The sequence below is a fragment of the Anas platyrhynchos genome, chromosome 13 (genome assembly GCF_047663525.1).
Source record: "Anas platyrhynchos isolate ZD024472 breed Pekin duck chromosome 13, IASCAAS_PekinDuck_T2T, whole genome shotgun sequence".
In the NCBI taxonomy this organism is placed as follows: Eukaryota; Metazoa; Chordata; class Aves; order Anseriformes; family Anatidae; genus Anas; species Anas platyrhynchos.
In genome coordinates this window covers 13,118,763-13,133,059 of record NC_092599.1, presented here as the reverse complement: position 1 = coordinate 13,133,059, position 14,297 = coordinate 13,118,763, and the positions used below count along the sequence as shown (strand labels likewise).

Below are 14,297 nucleotides of genomic sequence, written 5' to 3'. Positions count from 1 at the left end.
CCTTTCCAGGGCCGTCCCCGTGCCCCTGGTGAGGCTGCCAGCCCCTAGCTGGAGGTGATGGCAGCTGCCAGAGCCCAGAACCTCTTTGAAGGCTCGGTACGCCCGCTGGTGTGCCCAGCTGTGCGGGTACAGGCACTGCAGGCCAAAGGGGACGGTCTCCTCTGGGGGCTCCCTGCTCTGAGCAGGCAGTGGGGCATCAGCCACGACCCAGGCATCAGCCACCACCGTCCTGGCTCTGAGTGGGGTGCGGGGAAGCCGGCGGTGCTGGGGGCAGCACCTCGATGAAGCACGGGACATCTGGGCAGACACGGTGCTGCTTCCACCGCTCACTCTGCCTGGGCTCGCTGCTCGCTGCTCTCGGTAGCCAAGGCTTGGCTACCCCAAGGGAGGCTCCTGGCGTGGGGCAGCAGACGCCCAGGGCCATGGCACACTGGTGAGAGATGCGGGGAAGGGGCTGCCAGAGGAGGTGCCTCATCCCTGCTCCCAGCTCTGACCCTATCCCCGTCCCATCATGTCCCTCAGTGCCCCATCCCCACCCCATTTCAGTCTCCATCCCTGCCCCATCTCCATCCTATTCCTGTCCCCATCCCTGCCCCGTCTGTGCCCACACTTGTCCCCAGCTGTCCCCAGATCTCGGACAGTTGCACCAGATGATCTTGGAGGTGTTTCCCAAATTTAATCTTTCTGTCATTCTATGATCCTCTGTCCCAGCTCTGACCCTATCCTCATCCCATCTCCATCTCCTTTGGTGCCCCATCCCTGCCCCATTTCAGTCTACATCCCCGCCCCATCTCCATCCTATTTCTGTCCCCATCCTTGTCCCCATCCCTGTTCCAGTCCCTGCTCCCAGCTCTGACCCTATCCTCACCCCATCTCCACCTCCCTCAGTGCCCCATTCCTGCCCCATTTCAGTCTCCATCCCTGCCCCATCTCCATCCTATTCCTGTCCCCATCCCTGTCCCACCCGTGCCCGTACTCATCCCAGCTCTGTCCCTATTCTCATCCCCTCCTCACTTCCCTTTATTTCCCATCCCTGTCCCCGCTCCGTCCCGTTCCTTTTCCCATCCCCTCCTTGCTCCCCGGCTGTCTCATCCCCACCCCACCCCATCCCATCCCTGTCCCTGACCCCGTCCCCAGTTTCGGTTTCCCCCTCCCCGTTTTTCCCCGCACCCCTCCCCGCAGTTTCGTTTCCAGCCTCGCAGCTGACGCCGTCAGAGACGGAAACCGAAAGCGGAGAGGAGCCGAAAGCGAAATTGGGAGTGGCTGTGGTTAAGGCACCGAGGGGCCGGGGGGGGGGCTCAGGGACCCCCGGTCCCACCCTCTCCATCGGGGTCCCCCGGCCCCGCTGCCACCGCCGCGCGCTGCGCCCCCGGCCCCTCTGCGCCCCTCGGGGGATGCTCAGCAGGGAGAGACCTGGGGGGGGAAATCCGAGCTACCTTAACCGGGGGCGGTGCCGTGGAGAAAGGGGGGGGTCCGGGGGAGAGGGATATAAAGCCGGAGCGGGAGGAAAGCGGTGCTGAGCTGGGGGAGCCGCGATGGAGCTGTGGAACGTGTCCACCTCGGAGCTGGACGGCTGGGTGGCCGCCACCCTACAGCCCAGCACAGATTTCGCCACGGCGGTGAAGAAGACGGTGCAGCAGATCTGCGACTTCCTCAAGGAGGAGTGCTTCGAGGACAAAACCCGCGTCTTCAAGACGGTCAAGGTGCGAGCTGCCACCCCAATCCCTCTCCAGGACCCCGTCCTGCCGGGGTTGGGGCTGAGCGCCCGCTCTCCTTTTCCCCCCCGCAGGGTGGCTCGGCGGGCAAGGGCACGGCTCTGCGCAACAACTCGGATGCCGACGTGGTGATCTTCCTCAGCTGCTTCTCCAGCTACGTGGAGCAGCGAGAGGAGCACCCCAAGATCCTTAAATTCATCGAGAATCGTCTCCAAGAGTGCAGGCAGAGGCTGTCGTTCACCGTCAGCATCAGCCCGCCCCGCTACAAGGGTCGCTCCCTCAGCCTCACACTCTCCTCCAACGGCGAGTCCATCGAAGTCGACGTCCTGCCCACCTACGATGCCCTGGGTAGGGACTGGGATGGGATGGGATGGGATGGGGCAGGCAGGGGGCACGGTGCGGGACGGGGGTCAAGGTCCCTTTGTCCCCCCAGGCCAGGTGACGCAGGATGGCCCGCCGGACCCGCAGGTCTATGTGGACCTGCTGGACGTGAACAGCAACCCTGGGGAATTCTCCACCTGCTTCACTGAGCTGCAGAAGAAGTTCGTGAAGCGCTGCCCCGCCAAGCTGAAGAACCTGCTGCGCCTGGTCAAGCACTGGTACAAGCAGGTGAGGGGCTGCCTGGCCCCACTGTGCCCACACAGCCCCCACCCCCTGCCCGGGACCCCCTTACCTGCTGCCTCCCCACCCCTGTCTCTCCCCAGATACTGAAGCCACAGTACCCTAGCGCAGAACTGCCCCCAAAATACGCCCTGGAGCTGTTGACCATCTATACCTGGGAGCAGGGCGCAAACAGCAACGAAGCCTTCAACATGGCTGAGGGTTTCTGCACCGTGCTGAAGCTGCTGGGCCAGTACCGGGAAATCTGCATCTACTGGGAGAGGTACTACTCGCTGCAGCATCACCGGATCGGCGCCCACCTGAAGCAGCTGCTGCGGATGCCCTGGTAAGGACTCGCACCCCTGCCCCGTCACACTGCTCCCAGCCCCGGTTCCGTGCCGGGCTGACAGCGCTGCCCCCTCTGCGTTCGCAGCCCCATCATCCTGGATCCTGCTGACCCCACCGGCATCCTGGGCCAGGGCAAGCAGTGGGACCTGGTGGCTAGGGAAGCTGCCCGGTGCTGCGCTTCCATGCGCTGCATCACCGGCGTCCAGCCCTGGAACGTGCAGGTAGGGCTGCCCGCACCCCCCCCTGACCCCACAGCCCCCCAGCCCCGCTGCTGCTGCTCACCCACGGTTTCTCCTGCAGCCGGCCAAGCCCGTGACGCTGGAGGTGACGGGGCTGCGGGGCGACAGGCTGCGCATCACTGTCAGCCCCAGCACCACCATCTGGCAGCTGAAGGAAGAGATCAGCAAGAATTGGGGCATCCCCCCGTACCAGCAGCGCCTGTCCCAGCAGCCGGCCGGGACCCCCCTGATCCTGCACAACGACAAGAGCCTGGCCTCCTACGGCATCTACTACGACACCACGCTGGTGCTGCTGCGCACCGAGCCCCAGGAGATGGAAATCTTCGTGAAGGACATCAAGAACCAGACCATGACGTACTCTGTGCGGCCCACTGACACCGTCTTGCAACTGAAGAAGAAGATCAACAGCCGCCAGGGTATCCCCGTCGAGCAGCAGCGCCTGACCTACGACTCCAGGAACCTGGAGGACCAACACACACTGCAGCACTACAACGTCCAGCCCAAGAGCACCATCTACCTGCTTCTGCGGCTACGGGGGGGAGCGAGGCCCCAGCACCCCAGCTGCCCGTCCTCCTGAGCACCCCCAGGCACCCCACTTTGCTGTTTTCCCCCCCCCCCATCATATCCCATTTTATTTCTCCCTGGAAATAAAGTATTTTAAAGACCACGTGCTGCCCGTGCTTTGGGAAGTGGGGACGGGACAAGGAGTGTGGGGGGGTGACAGCGGTGCCCGGAGTCAGGGCTGGTGTCAACGTCCCTGCAAGGGGGGGGACAGGTGGGGGGCACGAGTTCCCCTCCCTGGGGCTGGTGGAAAACGCTGCGCTTTTGGTTTTAATTAAAGAGAAAATAGGTGGGGGGGGAAGAGCCCTGGTGCCACAGGTGCTGGGGGGGGCTGCTGGATCCCAGCAGCGCCTGGCGGGATGAGGACACGACACACACACGGGGGGCACGCTCGTGGGGCCCCTGTGCTGACTCCTCTGCTTTATTGAGCTCAATTAGTACAAGGCCGGGGTGGCTCCCACCTGCCCCCCGCCTGCATCGCCCGGGCCGCCCCCTCCGACCCCCGCAGCGCGGCTGCTCCCCTCGCCCCCGGGGGCCCCCTTTGCCATACCGGGGCCGCCTCGGCCGGGTGCGCGCCCGCTGCTACCAGCTGTTCATAAACAGAGCGGGGCCCGCGCCCGGCCGGGAGCCCCCCACGGCCACTGCGAGCCCCTCTCGCCACGCGGCAGAGCCAGGCCCGGTCCCCGCTCCTAGGCAGCGCCCGGTGCCCGGGCCCGGTGTCACCAGGGGGAAGCGCTGCGGGGACCCCGCGGCCCTCCCCGGGTGCGGCGGCGGCGGGCGGCCCGCGGCTCCTCTCCGGGCCTCGCGGGGGGCCCGGCCTGGGTACGGGGGGCCCGTGAGCCGCCCCTAGGCCCCTCGCAGGCCGCCTCGGGCCGCTCCAGCAGCTGGAGGAAGTCCCGGTACCAGAGGGTGCGGGAGGGCGCGGGGGCACCCGGGGGTGGTGGCACTGCCGCCCGGCTGGCGGTGATCACCTCCAGCGCCAGGCGCAGCAGGGGCTGGGTGAAGCCGTGCTCGGTGGCGCGGCACAGGTAGAGGCCGGCGTCGGAGCGCTGGACGCTGCGCACGAGCAGCCCCCGCTCCGTCCAAACCACCCGCTCGTCCGGCTGCACCTGCGGCACCAGCGGGAGGTCAGGGCACGGAGGGGGGTGTAGGGAGACCCTCCCCATCTCCAAACCCCGGCACCTACCTCTCGCTGGGGAGCATCGGGGCTGTGCTGGTAGGTCCAGAGCACGCGGGCTTGTAGGGATCTGGGCACGCACTCCAGGAAGGTGCTGCTACCCTCCACGGCGTAGAGCTGCCTCTGGGGCACGCGGCCCCGCCGTGGCTCTGCGGGACGAGGTCTCCCGTCAGCCCCCAGCCCCGCAGGGCAGCCGGGCCCCCACCGGTGTTCCCCTCACCTTCGGAGCAGAGCAGGTTGGGGTCCCCATTGCGGACGTCCTGGCGGCGGGAGCGCCTGCAGGAAGGCAGGGAGATGGGGAGCTGCGGGGGCACGGCGCGTGCTTTGCCCAGGTTTTGGGCAGGCGGTGCCTACCTTTTGGTGCTGGGCACGTAGCGGGTGCAGGCGGTGCCGTCCCAGGCGCAGTACGGGTCCCTGGCCAGGCAGCACTCGGCGCAGGCTTTGCCGTAGGCACTGCAGCGGTGCAGGGGCAGCTGGGCCACTGCCGTGGTCGAGCCGGCATAGAGCTGTTGCTGCAGGGAGAAGGGGGCTCAGCACCCCCACTGGGGGACGCAGGGACCCTCCCCATGGGGCCAGCAGCGCCTCAGCCCCTTTGTCTGCTCCCCTTACCCGCTTGGAGGAGAGCTGCAGGCTGATGATGGGGGACGCATCCTGCCGGGAGAGCAAGGGTGGGCGTCGTGGAGAGCTGGGGGCTCGCTGCGGGGTGTGGAGCCCCCAGCAGCCACCCCCAGCGCTGGGGTGAAGGCAGGCGGCTGCCCCTCACCTGGAAGACCTGCAGCTCCTCCAGCAGCAGCTCCTCCATGCCGTGCCACCTCTCCTGGGGCACTGAGACCACCTTCAGCACGGTGCCGACATCTGTGGGGAGGGTGGTGAGGCGGAGGTCCCGGGCACGGCCCCGCAGCCGCAGCTCTCACCCCTCGGCCCAGGGCAGCACGTGCCTGTGCCAATGAAGAGGACGTCGTAGTGGCCATCGGCGGCGGAGACGCGGTCAACGGCGATGCGGGTGAAGGTGTAGGGCACGCCGGCTTGCAGGAAGAGGGGCCGCTGGCCGTGGGGCAGCACCGGGTTGTACATGAGCGGGTGGTGCCGGGCAAACTGGATCACCTCATCCGGGAAGTCCTTGGTGGAGCTGAAGGTGCCGAAGGTTTTGCTGGGGCACTGCAGGAGGCAGCGCTGGGTGAGCGGGGTCCCCACTCCCCACATCCAACACCCCGCAAACCCCGGGGCTGACTGGGTGCCACCCGCCCTGCCACGTACCATGCCTGGCCGGGGGTACGGCACACGAGCCTGGTACGGCACCCACTGGTAGTTGGGGCCCTCCTTGTGCGCAAAGGGCCCCAGGAAAGCCCGGCGGATGTCAGCCATGGTGTAGACACAGACGGCCGAGCCCTGGAAGACGGAGCTGGCAGGAGAGAGACAGGGCGACGTGAGGGGCGAGCGCGCCTGGGACACGCGTGGAGGGAGAGCAGCTTTACCTGGAGGTGGAGAACACCGCGTAGACCAAGGGGTTGCGCTTGTCCCTTGTCTGCAGCAGGAAGACGTCCCCTGTGGGCAGGCAGAAGGGACAGCATCAGCGTGGCCACCTTGGCGCAACGGCACCTATCCGCCGGCCACCCCGGCGAGCACTCACGGAGCTCGTCGAAGTACGTGTCAGCACCGTCGGCACCCGGCACGGCACAGACCAGCCGGGCCTTCAGGAACGTCGTCCACTTGTTCACCAGGCTCCTCTGCCCGCCCACGTCGTTCTGCGGGGCGAGGGGCAGCCGGTGGGTGAGCGGCGGCGCCCGCACCCCGGGCACCCCTGCCCCTGCCTGCACCCACCCTGCAGATCTGGCCGATGCGGGTGAAGCTGGTCTTGCCCAGCCCCTGCTGCCTCTCCACCGCCGTCTCACGGAAGAAGAAGTAGATTTTGTCGTCGTCGGGGTTCTCGCTCTCAGGCACCCAAAAAACATCCACAAACTTGGGCTCTGGGGGCAGAGAGGTGCCACATCCAGAGCCCACAGGCACCCGGCAGGCACAGGGACCCCCAGAGAGCCGTGGGCAGCGCTCCCACCCCGTCAGGCCCCGTGGGAGGATAGAGGACGGGCACAGCGGAGCCCGGTGAGCTCGTCACCCGGACGGCTGCACCCAGCAGGGTGCCCGAGCCCTCCCACCCGGGTGCCCTGCACTGACCGTTGAGCCAGCGGGAGTCGTGCTGCTCGGTGCGCACGGACGGGCGCGGCCCCAGGCTGCGGAAGATGGTGAAGTCGCGCCCCATCAGATCGGTGGCCACCCCAGAGTAGAGCTCCTCACCTGGCAGGCACCAAGGGAAGCATCACCGGGAGCCCGCTCCCGCTGCCTGCAGCCACAGCCCCAGCTCCTCCCTCGCTCCCCTCCTACCCACGAGAACAGAGGCGGCTGTGTGCCGGGGGTCATAGGGGCTCTTTCCCTTGCCGTCCTCAGCGCGCCGTGGGTCCAGCTTGAAGACGTGGTCCTGGGGGAATGGGGTCAGCACCGGCAGCCGGGGCCGTGCCGTGCCGCGCCGTGCCGCGCTGTGCTGCAGCTCACCTCCGTGTGCTGGCCGACTTCCACGAAGGCACAGGTGGGGTGGAAGGCGCCGGTGCCGCAGGCATACAGGTGGGTCCGGTTGTAGGCGTGCAGGATCTTCACAAAGTTCATGCACTCCGCCTGGGGGGACAGGGGGCGGCTCTGAGGCCCCCGCTCCACCGGCGCCTCACCCAGCCCCCTGCCCGCCCCATCCTGCACTCACGGTGATGTCCTTGCCAGCCCAGTTGCACTCTTCCCTCCACTCCACCGGTGCGGGCCAGTAGATCTGCAGGCGGGAGGGGAACGCTAGCAGCTCCCAGGACCCAGACGAGGGCCACCAAACCCGTGGCACGTCACGGGAGGCCACCTCCACCCTGCGCCACCCTCCCGGCCCCGTTACCTTCCTGTCCCGCTGGCCGATGTTGTCCAGGCTCAGCGACACCAGGTGGTTCTTGGCGCCCACGAAGAGGCGGCCGCGCTCCTCGTCCAGCAGCAGGGCCTCGTAGCAGCACGAGCGCTCCAGCTGGAAGAGGCGCAGCCCGTGGCGGGCCCGCAGCTCTGTGGGGCCAGGACACCCCGCTCAGCCCTGCCCGCTGCAGCCCCTGTCCCCAGGGGTCCCACAGAGGACTTTGGGGTCCTGGGGGACCCGCAGCTGCCCCCACATCAGCCCCTGTGCCGCAGAGCTCAGTGCTGGGTCCCGTGAGCTGCAGCAACCAATGCGCATGGAGGTGGTGGGGTGCCCCAAGTCCCCGGGCACCCCAACACCCATCCTGGGTGCAAGCAAACCCAGAGCAGGGCTGAGATCCCAGCCCCACAGTGCGGCCACGTCTCCGAGGTGCCCGGGTAGGGGGCTGCGGCCCCCTCACCGCCCGGTCCCATCCCCCAGACCCGTCCCACCGGCTTTCCCGGCTCCGCCGCCCCCGCAGCGGCCCACCATCCATCTCGGCACGGCAGGCGGCGGGGAGAAAGGGCCTTTTCTCTGCCCCGCGGAGCTAATCCCTCGCGGCAGGAACAAACGGCTCTTTGTCACGGCCGCTCGCTGGGACCCCGTACCCATGGCTGGGGGCACCGAGGTGACTCCCCGACCCGGCACCCTGGTGCATGGGAACCGGGAGGGGGGGGAGCACGGCACAGGGTCCCCCGGTGGGCCCAGCGTCCCCACGCTCCCCTGTTGCACCTGCACCATCCCTGCTCGGTGGCTGCGGGGTGTCCCCTCGCCCGTCCCACCCCACAGGTTGCCCGCACTCACCCGGGAAGGCCAGCCGGAGGCGGGGGGTAGCGGTGGCGGGCGGGGGGCGCCCGGCAGCGGGGCCACGCAGCAGGAGCAGCAGCAGCAGGAGCAGCAGCAGCGGGCTGCTCATGGCTGGTGCCTGGCTCGCAGCCCCTCGGCTGGAGGCAGAGGGGGGGACGTCAGCTCGGGTTACAGCCCCCTCCCCGCTGCCCCTCGGGGGGCTCTCCCCCCCCACTCCATGCAGGGCTGGCAGCGGTGCCCCCGGTGGGACCCCTCTGGTTTGGCCACCGTGGGGACACGGAGAGGGTGAGGGTGCCCTGGGCATCGCCCTACAGCGAGGCCGGCACAGCGCAGGGGGGCTGGCTGAGGGGACCCCCTTGCCGGGTGAGGGTTGGGGTATGCAGGTAGGGGGGTGCTGGCTGCTGCCCCCCTCCCTCCCTGCATTCAGACCCCAAAAGTAACGGGCTCCGTGAGCGCTCCCCCTGCCCCAACCCTGGGGAAACTGAGGCAGGCGCCCCGGGAGGGCTCCGAGCTGCCCCGCGGGGACGGGGCGAGCCCCGAGGGGGGGGGCAACAACCGCGTCCCCCTCCCGTACCTCAGTTTCCCCATCTCTGCGCCCTTCCTCGGGGCGAGGGGGGGGGGGGGCTCCGCCTGGCTGCGGGGCCGAGCAGGTGGCACGGCCCGGCACGGCCCGGCACCGACCCGAGGGGCCCCCACCGGGGCTGCTCCCCCCGGGCGGAGCCGAGCCCGGCCCCGCCGCCGCCGTCCAGGCGAGTCTCGGCGGCTCAGGCCCTTGCCCCCCCCCGCCCCGTTGCCCTCCCCGTTCCCCTCCCCGTTCCCGTCCCGGGCGGCGGCACCCACCTGGGGCTCGGCGCGGCTCGGCCCGGTCCCGCACGGCCCCGCCCCGACCCGGAGGGCGGTGGGGCGGCCCCGACGGGGCGGGGCGGGGGCGGGGGGCGGCCCGGAACGGCCCGGCCCGGGGTGGGGGGGGTGTGTGTATGTGTGTGTGTGTTTGTGGGGGTGGCACACACGCGCAAACACGCGCAAACACGTGCGCACCTGCAAGCACCTGCAAGGCACCTGCCCGCGCACGATGCGCACGGTGCGCCCCCCCCCAAACACACACACACACACCCTTTGGGGACCCCCCCTCGGGGCTCACGCCTCCGCCCGCAGCTCCACGCTGCTCCCCGGCACGCCCGTCGCACACGCACACGCCACGCACGTAGCCACACGCCGTGCCACGGCCGGTGGCACCCGCCCGTGGGTGGCCCGCGGTGCCACCACCCCGCGGTGCCACCGCCGCCAACACCGCCGGGCTGAGCACCGCCACGCTCAGCGCACCCACGGGGGTGGCTACGGGCAAAGGGAGGGGGCCAGGACCCACGGGGGGGCCCCGCTCAGCTGCAGCCCAGATGTCTGGCCCGCGCCCAGGCTGCAGCAAACAAAATTCCTCCGCTGCCTTCCATTTTCCAGCCGGCGCTGCCAAGAATAGCAAGTGCTGAGAGGTGCCGGCAGCGGGGCCACGCGCGCCTCGGCCCGCAAGGAGGGCCGGGGAGGGACACGGGGACTGGGCTGCCCTTAGGGGACACCCCCAGCCTCGTCCCCCCCCCCCGGGCTCGGATGGCTGCGGAGAGCTTTGCTTCTCCGCAAGACTTTGCCCGGGCCGTGAGGCGCTGCGGGACTTTGGGCTGGGCAGAGGGTGGCTCCAGCCAAGGGAAAGCGCCGTGGGGGGGCCGTGCCTGCTGGCCCTGCCATCACCTCCTGCCTGTGGCACGGTGTCCTAGGGCTGTGGCAGCAGGGACATGGGGCCCGGTGCCCCCCACCACCCCTGATCCCAACCAGGAGCAGGATGAGACACAGGGGGCAAAGGCAGGGGGATGTCACCCCTCCCCAGGGGCCGGGAGGGCTCCCAGCACCATGAGGGCCAGCAGGGACGTGGCGAGGTGGCCTGAGGGTGGCCAGTGCCAGCGCGGCCCGAGCCCCGCAGCGCTGCAGGGCCCTGCCAGCAGCGGCTCCGCCTGCAGAAGCCATCAGGCGTCACAAGGGCCGTGGCTCCGTCCCGGAAAAACAGCGCCGGAGCTGCCAGGGCCGGGCAGTTGTGGAGGGGGGGGGGTGCGCCACGTTGCCACCAGCCCCCCCCTGCTCCACAGCAGCTCCCTGCGGCGGGGTGATAAGGAGAGGGGCTCCCAGACAGCCCAGGAGGACACTGGAGAGGCCTCCTCCAGCTCCAGGATGGACACGGTCCCGTGTCCCAAGTGACCCTGGAAGGGTGCCCGGTGATGCTGGGAGGACCCCTGGGGACAGGGAGCTGGCCCTGCCGGGGGGCAAAGCTGGGAGCCAGCCCCATGTGTGCCCTGAGAGATGGCCGGGGTCGCACAGATTTTGTCTGCGGGGCTGTGTGGGCCAGGGAGACCGTCCCCATGGCCCGGCGTGTCCCAGGGAGCTGTGCGGCCTCACCCCCCCGCTCCTCCCCATCCCTAGCGAGGCAGGGAACTCATCAATTTTCCACCACACTGCTTTTCAGCCCATGTTTTGTCTCCTGTTCCCAGCCAGACCCCAGCAATGGGCTTTGTCTGCGCAGCGCCAGGGGGCCTCCCCGAAGGACGGCCACCGTCGGCCTTGCCGTCAGCGTGGGGACGTGCCAGCCCCAGCCGGAGTCCCCCCTGCTTGTGGGGGCACCCATCCAGAGCCCCCCACCCAGGGGGGTACAGGAGCAAAAGATGGGCTTTGTGCAGTGGGGCAGCCAGGTGCTGCTGTCCCTGCGGCACCGCTTGGCCAGGGGGAGCGCATGGAGGCAGGAGAGGCCCCCTGTCACCCACCTGCACCCCAATGCCAGGCACCCCAAACCCCTAATGCCTCGTGATGGCACAGCAGAGGTGGGTTTGGAGCTCATCTGGCATACAGCGAGGGCAGGTGGCACCCCCAGCTGCCATCTCTCCACCTCCTTCCCCCACCATCCCGAAGCTGGCTCCTGTGCCCTGGCTGGCTCTGGGCACCATGGTGCGAGCCTAAACTGGCACCAGGATGCAGCCGTGGCCCTGCAGCTGTGGGGGGCTGTGCCAGGGTCAGGATGGAGCCCCCCGGTGCTGTCCCTCACCCCAGAGCCAATGCAGCAAGCGGGGCCCCCGCACATTCCTGCCGGGATTAGGTGGCAGCCCCGGCCGCGCCAGCTAATCCCACTGTAACAGCCCCCTCTGTGCTGGGCCGAGCAGGGCCATGGGGGGCTTTGGGGCATCACCACCGAGCTGCTCCTCTATGGGGGCTGCTGGGCGAGCCCTGGGGCAGGTGGTGCCAATGTGTCCCCCCCCACAGCAAAAAAAGTTTTTTTTTTCCCCCCAGGAAAAAAGTTTGGGTCCCAACTCACCGAGCCCCCACGCTCAGCCGGGGATATGCACAGGCCCTTTGCCCACCCCCGCAGCCCCAGGCTAATGTCAGCCCCTCACTACCTGCTTGCTCGTCCCCCACCCCAGGCCCGGCCGTGGCCACCTTGTCCCTGCGGGACCGGGCGGCTCCCCGCGGGCCTCGCACAGCGCCACTGCGGCGGGGACGGCTGGGCCGGGCGGCCACCACGCATAAAGCGGCCATTGATGGGCACGGCGGTGGCCGCGGCGGCACAACGGGGCCTTGTCCCGGCCCGGTGCCCCACCGCTGCTCGAGCTTGCCCCGGTTTAGGGCTGAGCCTCTGTCCCCAAGCCAGCACCCAGGGGTGCTCTGAAGCCCCCCAGAACAGCGGTGCTCGTAGAGCTGCCAAAGGACCCGGCCCCCCCAGCCCCCGGCGCAGCCCCACAGCCGTTGTCTCACCTCCGCCTCCTCGCCCGGGGTGCTTTGGGCTGGGGCAGTGTCTGCTGCCCGCTCTTTAAACCCCAAATCGCTGACGGGTGCCAGTCCCAAGGGCGGGGGTGGAGGGAGGGACGCGGAGCCCGGTCCCTGCTGTCGGGACCGGCAGCAACAAAGGGCGCTGTGTCCTCCCCACCCGGAGACGTCCATTGGGACCCGGGGGGCACGGGAGCACCCGGTCCTGGCGGCCAGGCTGGCCCCGCTCCCTTGACCGCAGCGGCTGGGAAATGTCACCGCCTGTGTCCCGGCAGCCCCCGAGCATCTCGGTGACCCCAAGCCCCTGGCACCCCCGGGTGAGGGTGCGGGACCGCTTGGGTGGCCACGGAGTATCTGTAGGACACAGGCCGGGGCCACCCTATGGGTGCTGGGGGGACACATTAGAGGTCTCAGGCAGCAACCTGGGACACACCAGGGATGGAGCCGGGCAGCAGCAGCAGCAGGTGCCACGTCCAGTGCCTCGTCACCCCGTCACCCACCACGCAGACCGCGGAGCAGATGCCCCGCGCTCCGCCGGCACACGGGGGCGCAGCGCAGCGCTAGGGGGGGGCCGGGGCGAGGGAGCCCCCGACCCCCCGGCGGCCACCAGGGGGCACCCGGGCCCCACCGGGAGGTGGCGGGGGCGGGGGGCGGGGGGCGCGGCCCCTCCCGGAGCCCCGGCACGGCTGCGTCCCCGGTGCGCCCCCGCTTCCCACGGCCCCCTACCCCCGGCCTTACCCCACCGCCCCTGTCCCCTGTTTGCTCGGTCCCCGGGGGGGCCGCGGGGCCGCCCGGGGGCGCGGGTCAAGGCCGGTGCCCGCAGCCAACGGCAGGAGGGGGAGGGAGCGGGAGGCCCCCCCCCCCGGCAGCCCAACGGGGAGAGGGGGCGATGCGCACCCCACGGCTGCCCCACGCATCCCCCGCTGCCCCACACATCGCCCCCCTCCCGCCCCGCTAAACATTAACTGGGTGTCCCCAAGGCCTCGTGTCCTGTGCCCGCCCCAGCTGCGTTTGGGGACGCGTGCGGGTGTCCCACGGGGATGGGCAGGGAACCCCCCGGCCGGGCGGAGCAGGGCTGGGCACAGAACCGGGGGCAGCTTCACCAGGAATTCCCCGAGCGTCCTCGGGGCACCGGGAGCAGTGGCAGGGCTGCCTGGGGCAGGGTGGCACACAGGGGTGCAGGAGGGGTGCTGCACAAGCCCCGGCACGCTGCTCGTCCCCCCCCTCCTGGGATTTGGGCATCCCCCGGGCAGGGCATCCCAGCGGATCTGGCACGCGGCGGCCTGGACCGGGTGGCCACTGCCCTGTCCCCTTGTCCCAGTGTCCCTCGTCACAGTGCCACGGGACGCACTGGGGAGGCAGGTGATCGAGCAGCGATAAACCCACCCTGCCAGGTCCGGGGAGCCGCGTTCTGCTCCTGGCTTCTGTAAAGTTAATTGGTTTAGAGTTTCCAGGAACAAACGAAGGAGAAAAACACTCTCCCGGTGTGTGGGGCCATTGAATGCTCTCTGGCGAGTTATAATTGCAAATCATGTTTTGAAATCACATTAACCAATTATTCCTTGTTGTTGTTGTGCCCAGCCACAGGACAGCGTGTGCATGGTGGTGGCGGCCTCCGAGGCGAGGGGGAGGCCGGGGAGCTGTGCCTGTCCTACCGGCGGGGTGGATGGTGATGCCTGGCGCCAGGGACCAGAGGCACCCGCTGGCTTTGTCCCCGGCAAGGACGAGTGCCTGGAGGCTTCTTGCTCGAGAGGCCGTGTGACAGCACTTGGGAGAGCCGCTGGGGCCGTGGTTAAAGTCATCACCTCAGCCATGTGCTCCTGGGATCACCGATCTTGGCCCCAGGAAGGTTGTTGGGCAAGGAAGCCGAGCGTGACCCTCGGCGCGCACCCGGCCAGCCCCCGGCACCCTGCGCCCGTCCTTCATGGCTGAGGATGCTCGGATCCACCCAGGTCCCCGTTCCGGCCGCCTTCATCCAGCGCCAGGCGGGGCTGGCTCCCAGGGCCGTGGCTTTCGTGGGCTGGCTGAGCCAGGGGACGTGCATGGCTGGGGCTGCACGAGGCGGTGGCTGTGGGTGGCACGGG

The 14,297-nt window shown here is 69.4% G+C and overlaps 2 protein-coding genes across 2 annotated transcripts; one reads left to right on the top strand and one right to left on the bottom strand.

Moving 5' to 3' along the window:
* The first annotated feature begins 1,478 nt into the window (after positions 1 to 1,478).
* On the top strand, positions 1,479 to 3,569 carry LOC101800895 (2'-5'-oligoadenylate synthase 1). The gene is made up of 6 exons (XM_038185959.2): positions 1,479 to 1,703; positions 1,790 to 2,063; positions 2,149 to 2,324; positions 2,420 to 2,661; positions 2,749 to 2,884; positions 2,964 to 3,569. The coding sequence occupies exons 1-6, from the start codon at positions 1,536 to 1,538 to the stop codon at positions 3,477 to 3,479; spliced, it is 1,512 nt and encodes a 503-aa protein (XP_038041887.2). The 5' UTR covers positions 1,479 to 1,535; the 3' UTR covers positions 3,480 to 3,569.
* Positions 3,570 to 3,849: 280 nt separating this feature from the next.
* On the bottom strand, positions 3,850 to 9,021 carry SEMA3B (semaphorin 3B). Its single transcript, XM_038185958.2, has 18 exons — positions 8,993 to 9,021; positions 8,416 to 8,555; positions 7,567 to 7,724; positions 7,390 to 7,452; positions 7,188 to 7,307; positions 7,020 to 7,113; positions 6,813 to 6,932; positions 6,462 to 6,607; positions 6,271 to 6,385; positions 6,116 to 6,185; positions 5,898 to 6,042; positions 5,579 to 5,798; positions 5,404 to 5,495; positions 5,250 to 5,291; positions 4,995 to 5,152; positions 4,861 to 4,916; positions 4,650 to 4,789; positions 3,850 to 4,572 (listed from the first exon to the last, which is right to left on the bottom strand). The coding sequence occupies exons 1-18, from the start codon at positions 9,004 to 9,006 to the stop codon at positions 4,183 to 4,185; spliced, it is 2,283 nt and encodes a 760-aa protein (XP_038041886.2). The 5' UTR covers positions 9,007 to 9,021; the 3' UTR covers positions 3,850 to 4,182.
* Positions 9,022 to 14,297: the final 5,276 nt, after the last annotated feature.

Coding starts and splice junctions, on each gene's coding strand:
- LOC101800895 (XM_038185959.2), top strand. CDS start 1,536: ATGGAGCTGTGGAACGTGTCCACCTCGGAGCTGGACGGCTGGGTGGCC. Junction 1,704..1,789: donor GCGTCTTCAAGACGGTCAAG/GTGCGAGCTGCC, acceptor TCCCCCCCGCAG/GGTGGCTCGGCGGGCAAGGG. Junction 2,885..2,963: donor TCCAGCCCTGGAACGTGCAG/GTAGGGCTGCCC, acceptor TTTCTCCTGCAG/CCGGCCAAGCCCGTGACGCT.
- SEMA3B (XM_038185958.2), bottom strand. Junction 7,114..7,187: donor AAGTCGGCCAGCACACGGAG/GTGAGCTGCAGC, acceptor CCATTCCCCCAG/GACCACGTCTTCAAGCTGGA. Junction 6,933..7,019: donor AGCCGCCTCTGTTCTCGTGG/GTAGGAGGGGAG, acceptor GGTGCCTGCCAG/GTGAGGAGCTCTACTCTGGG.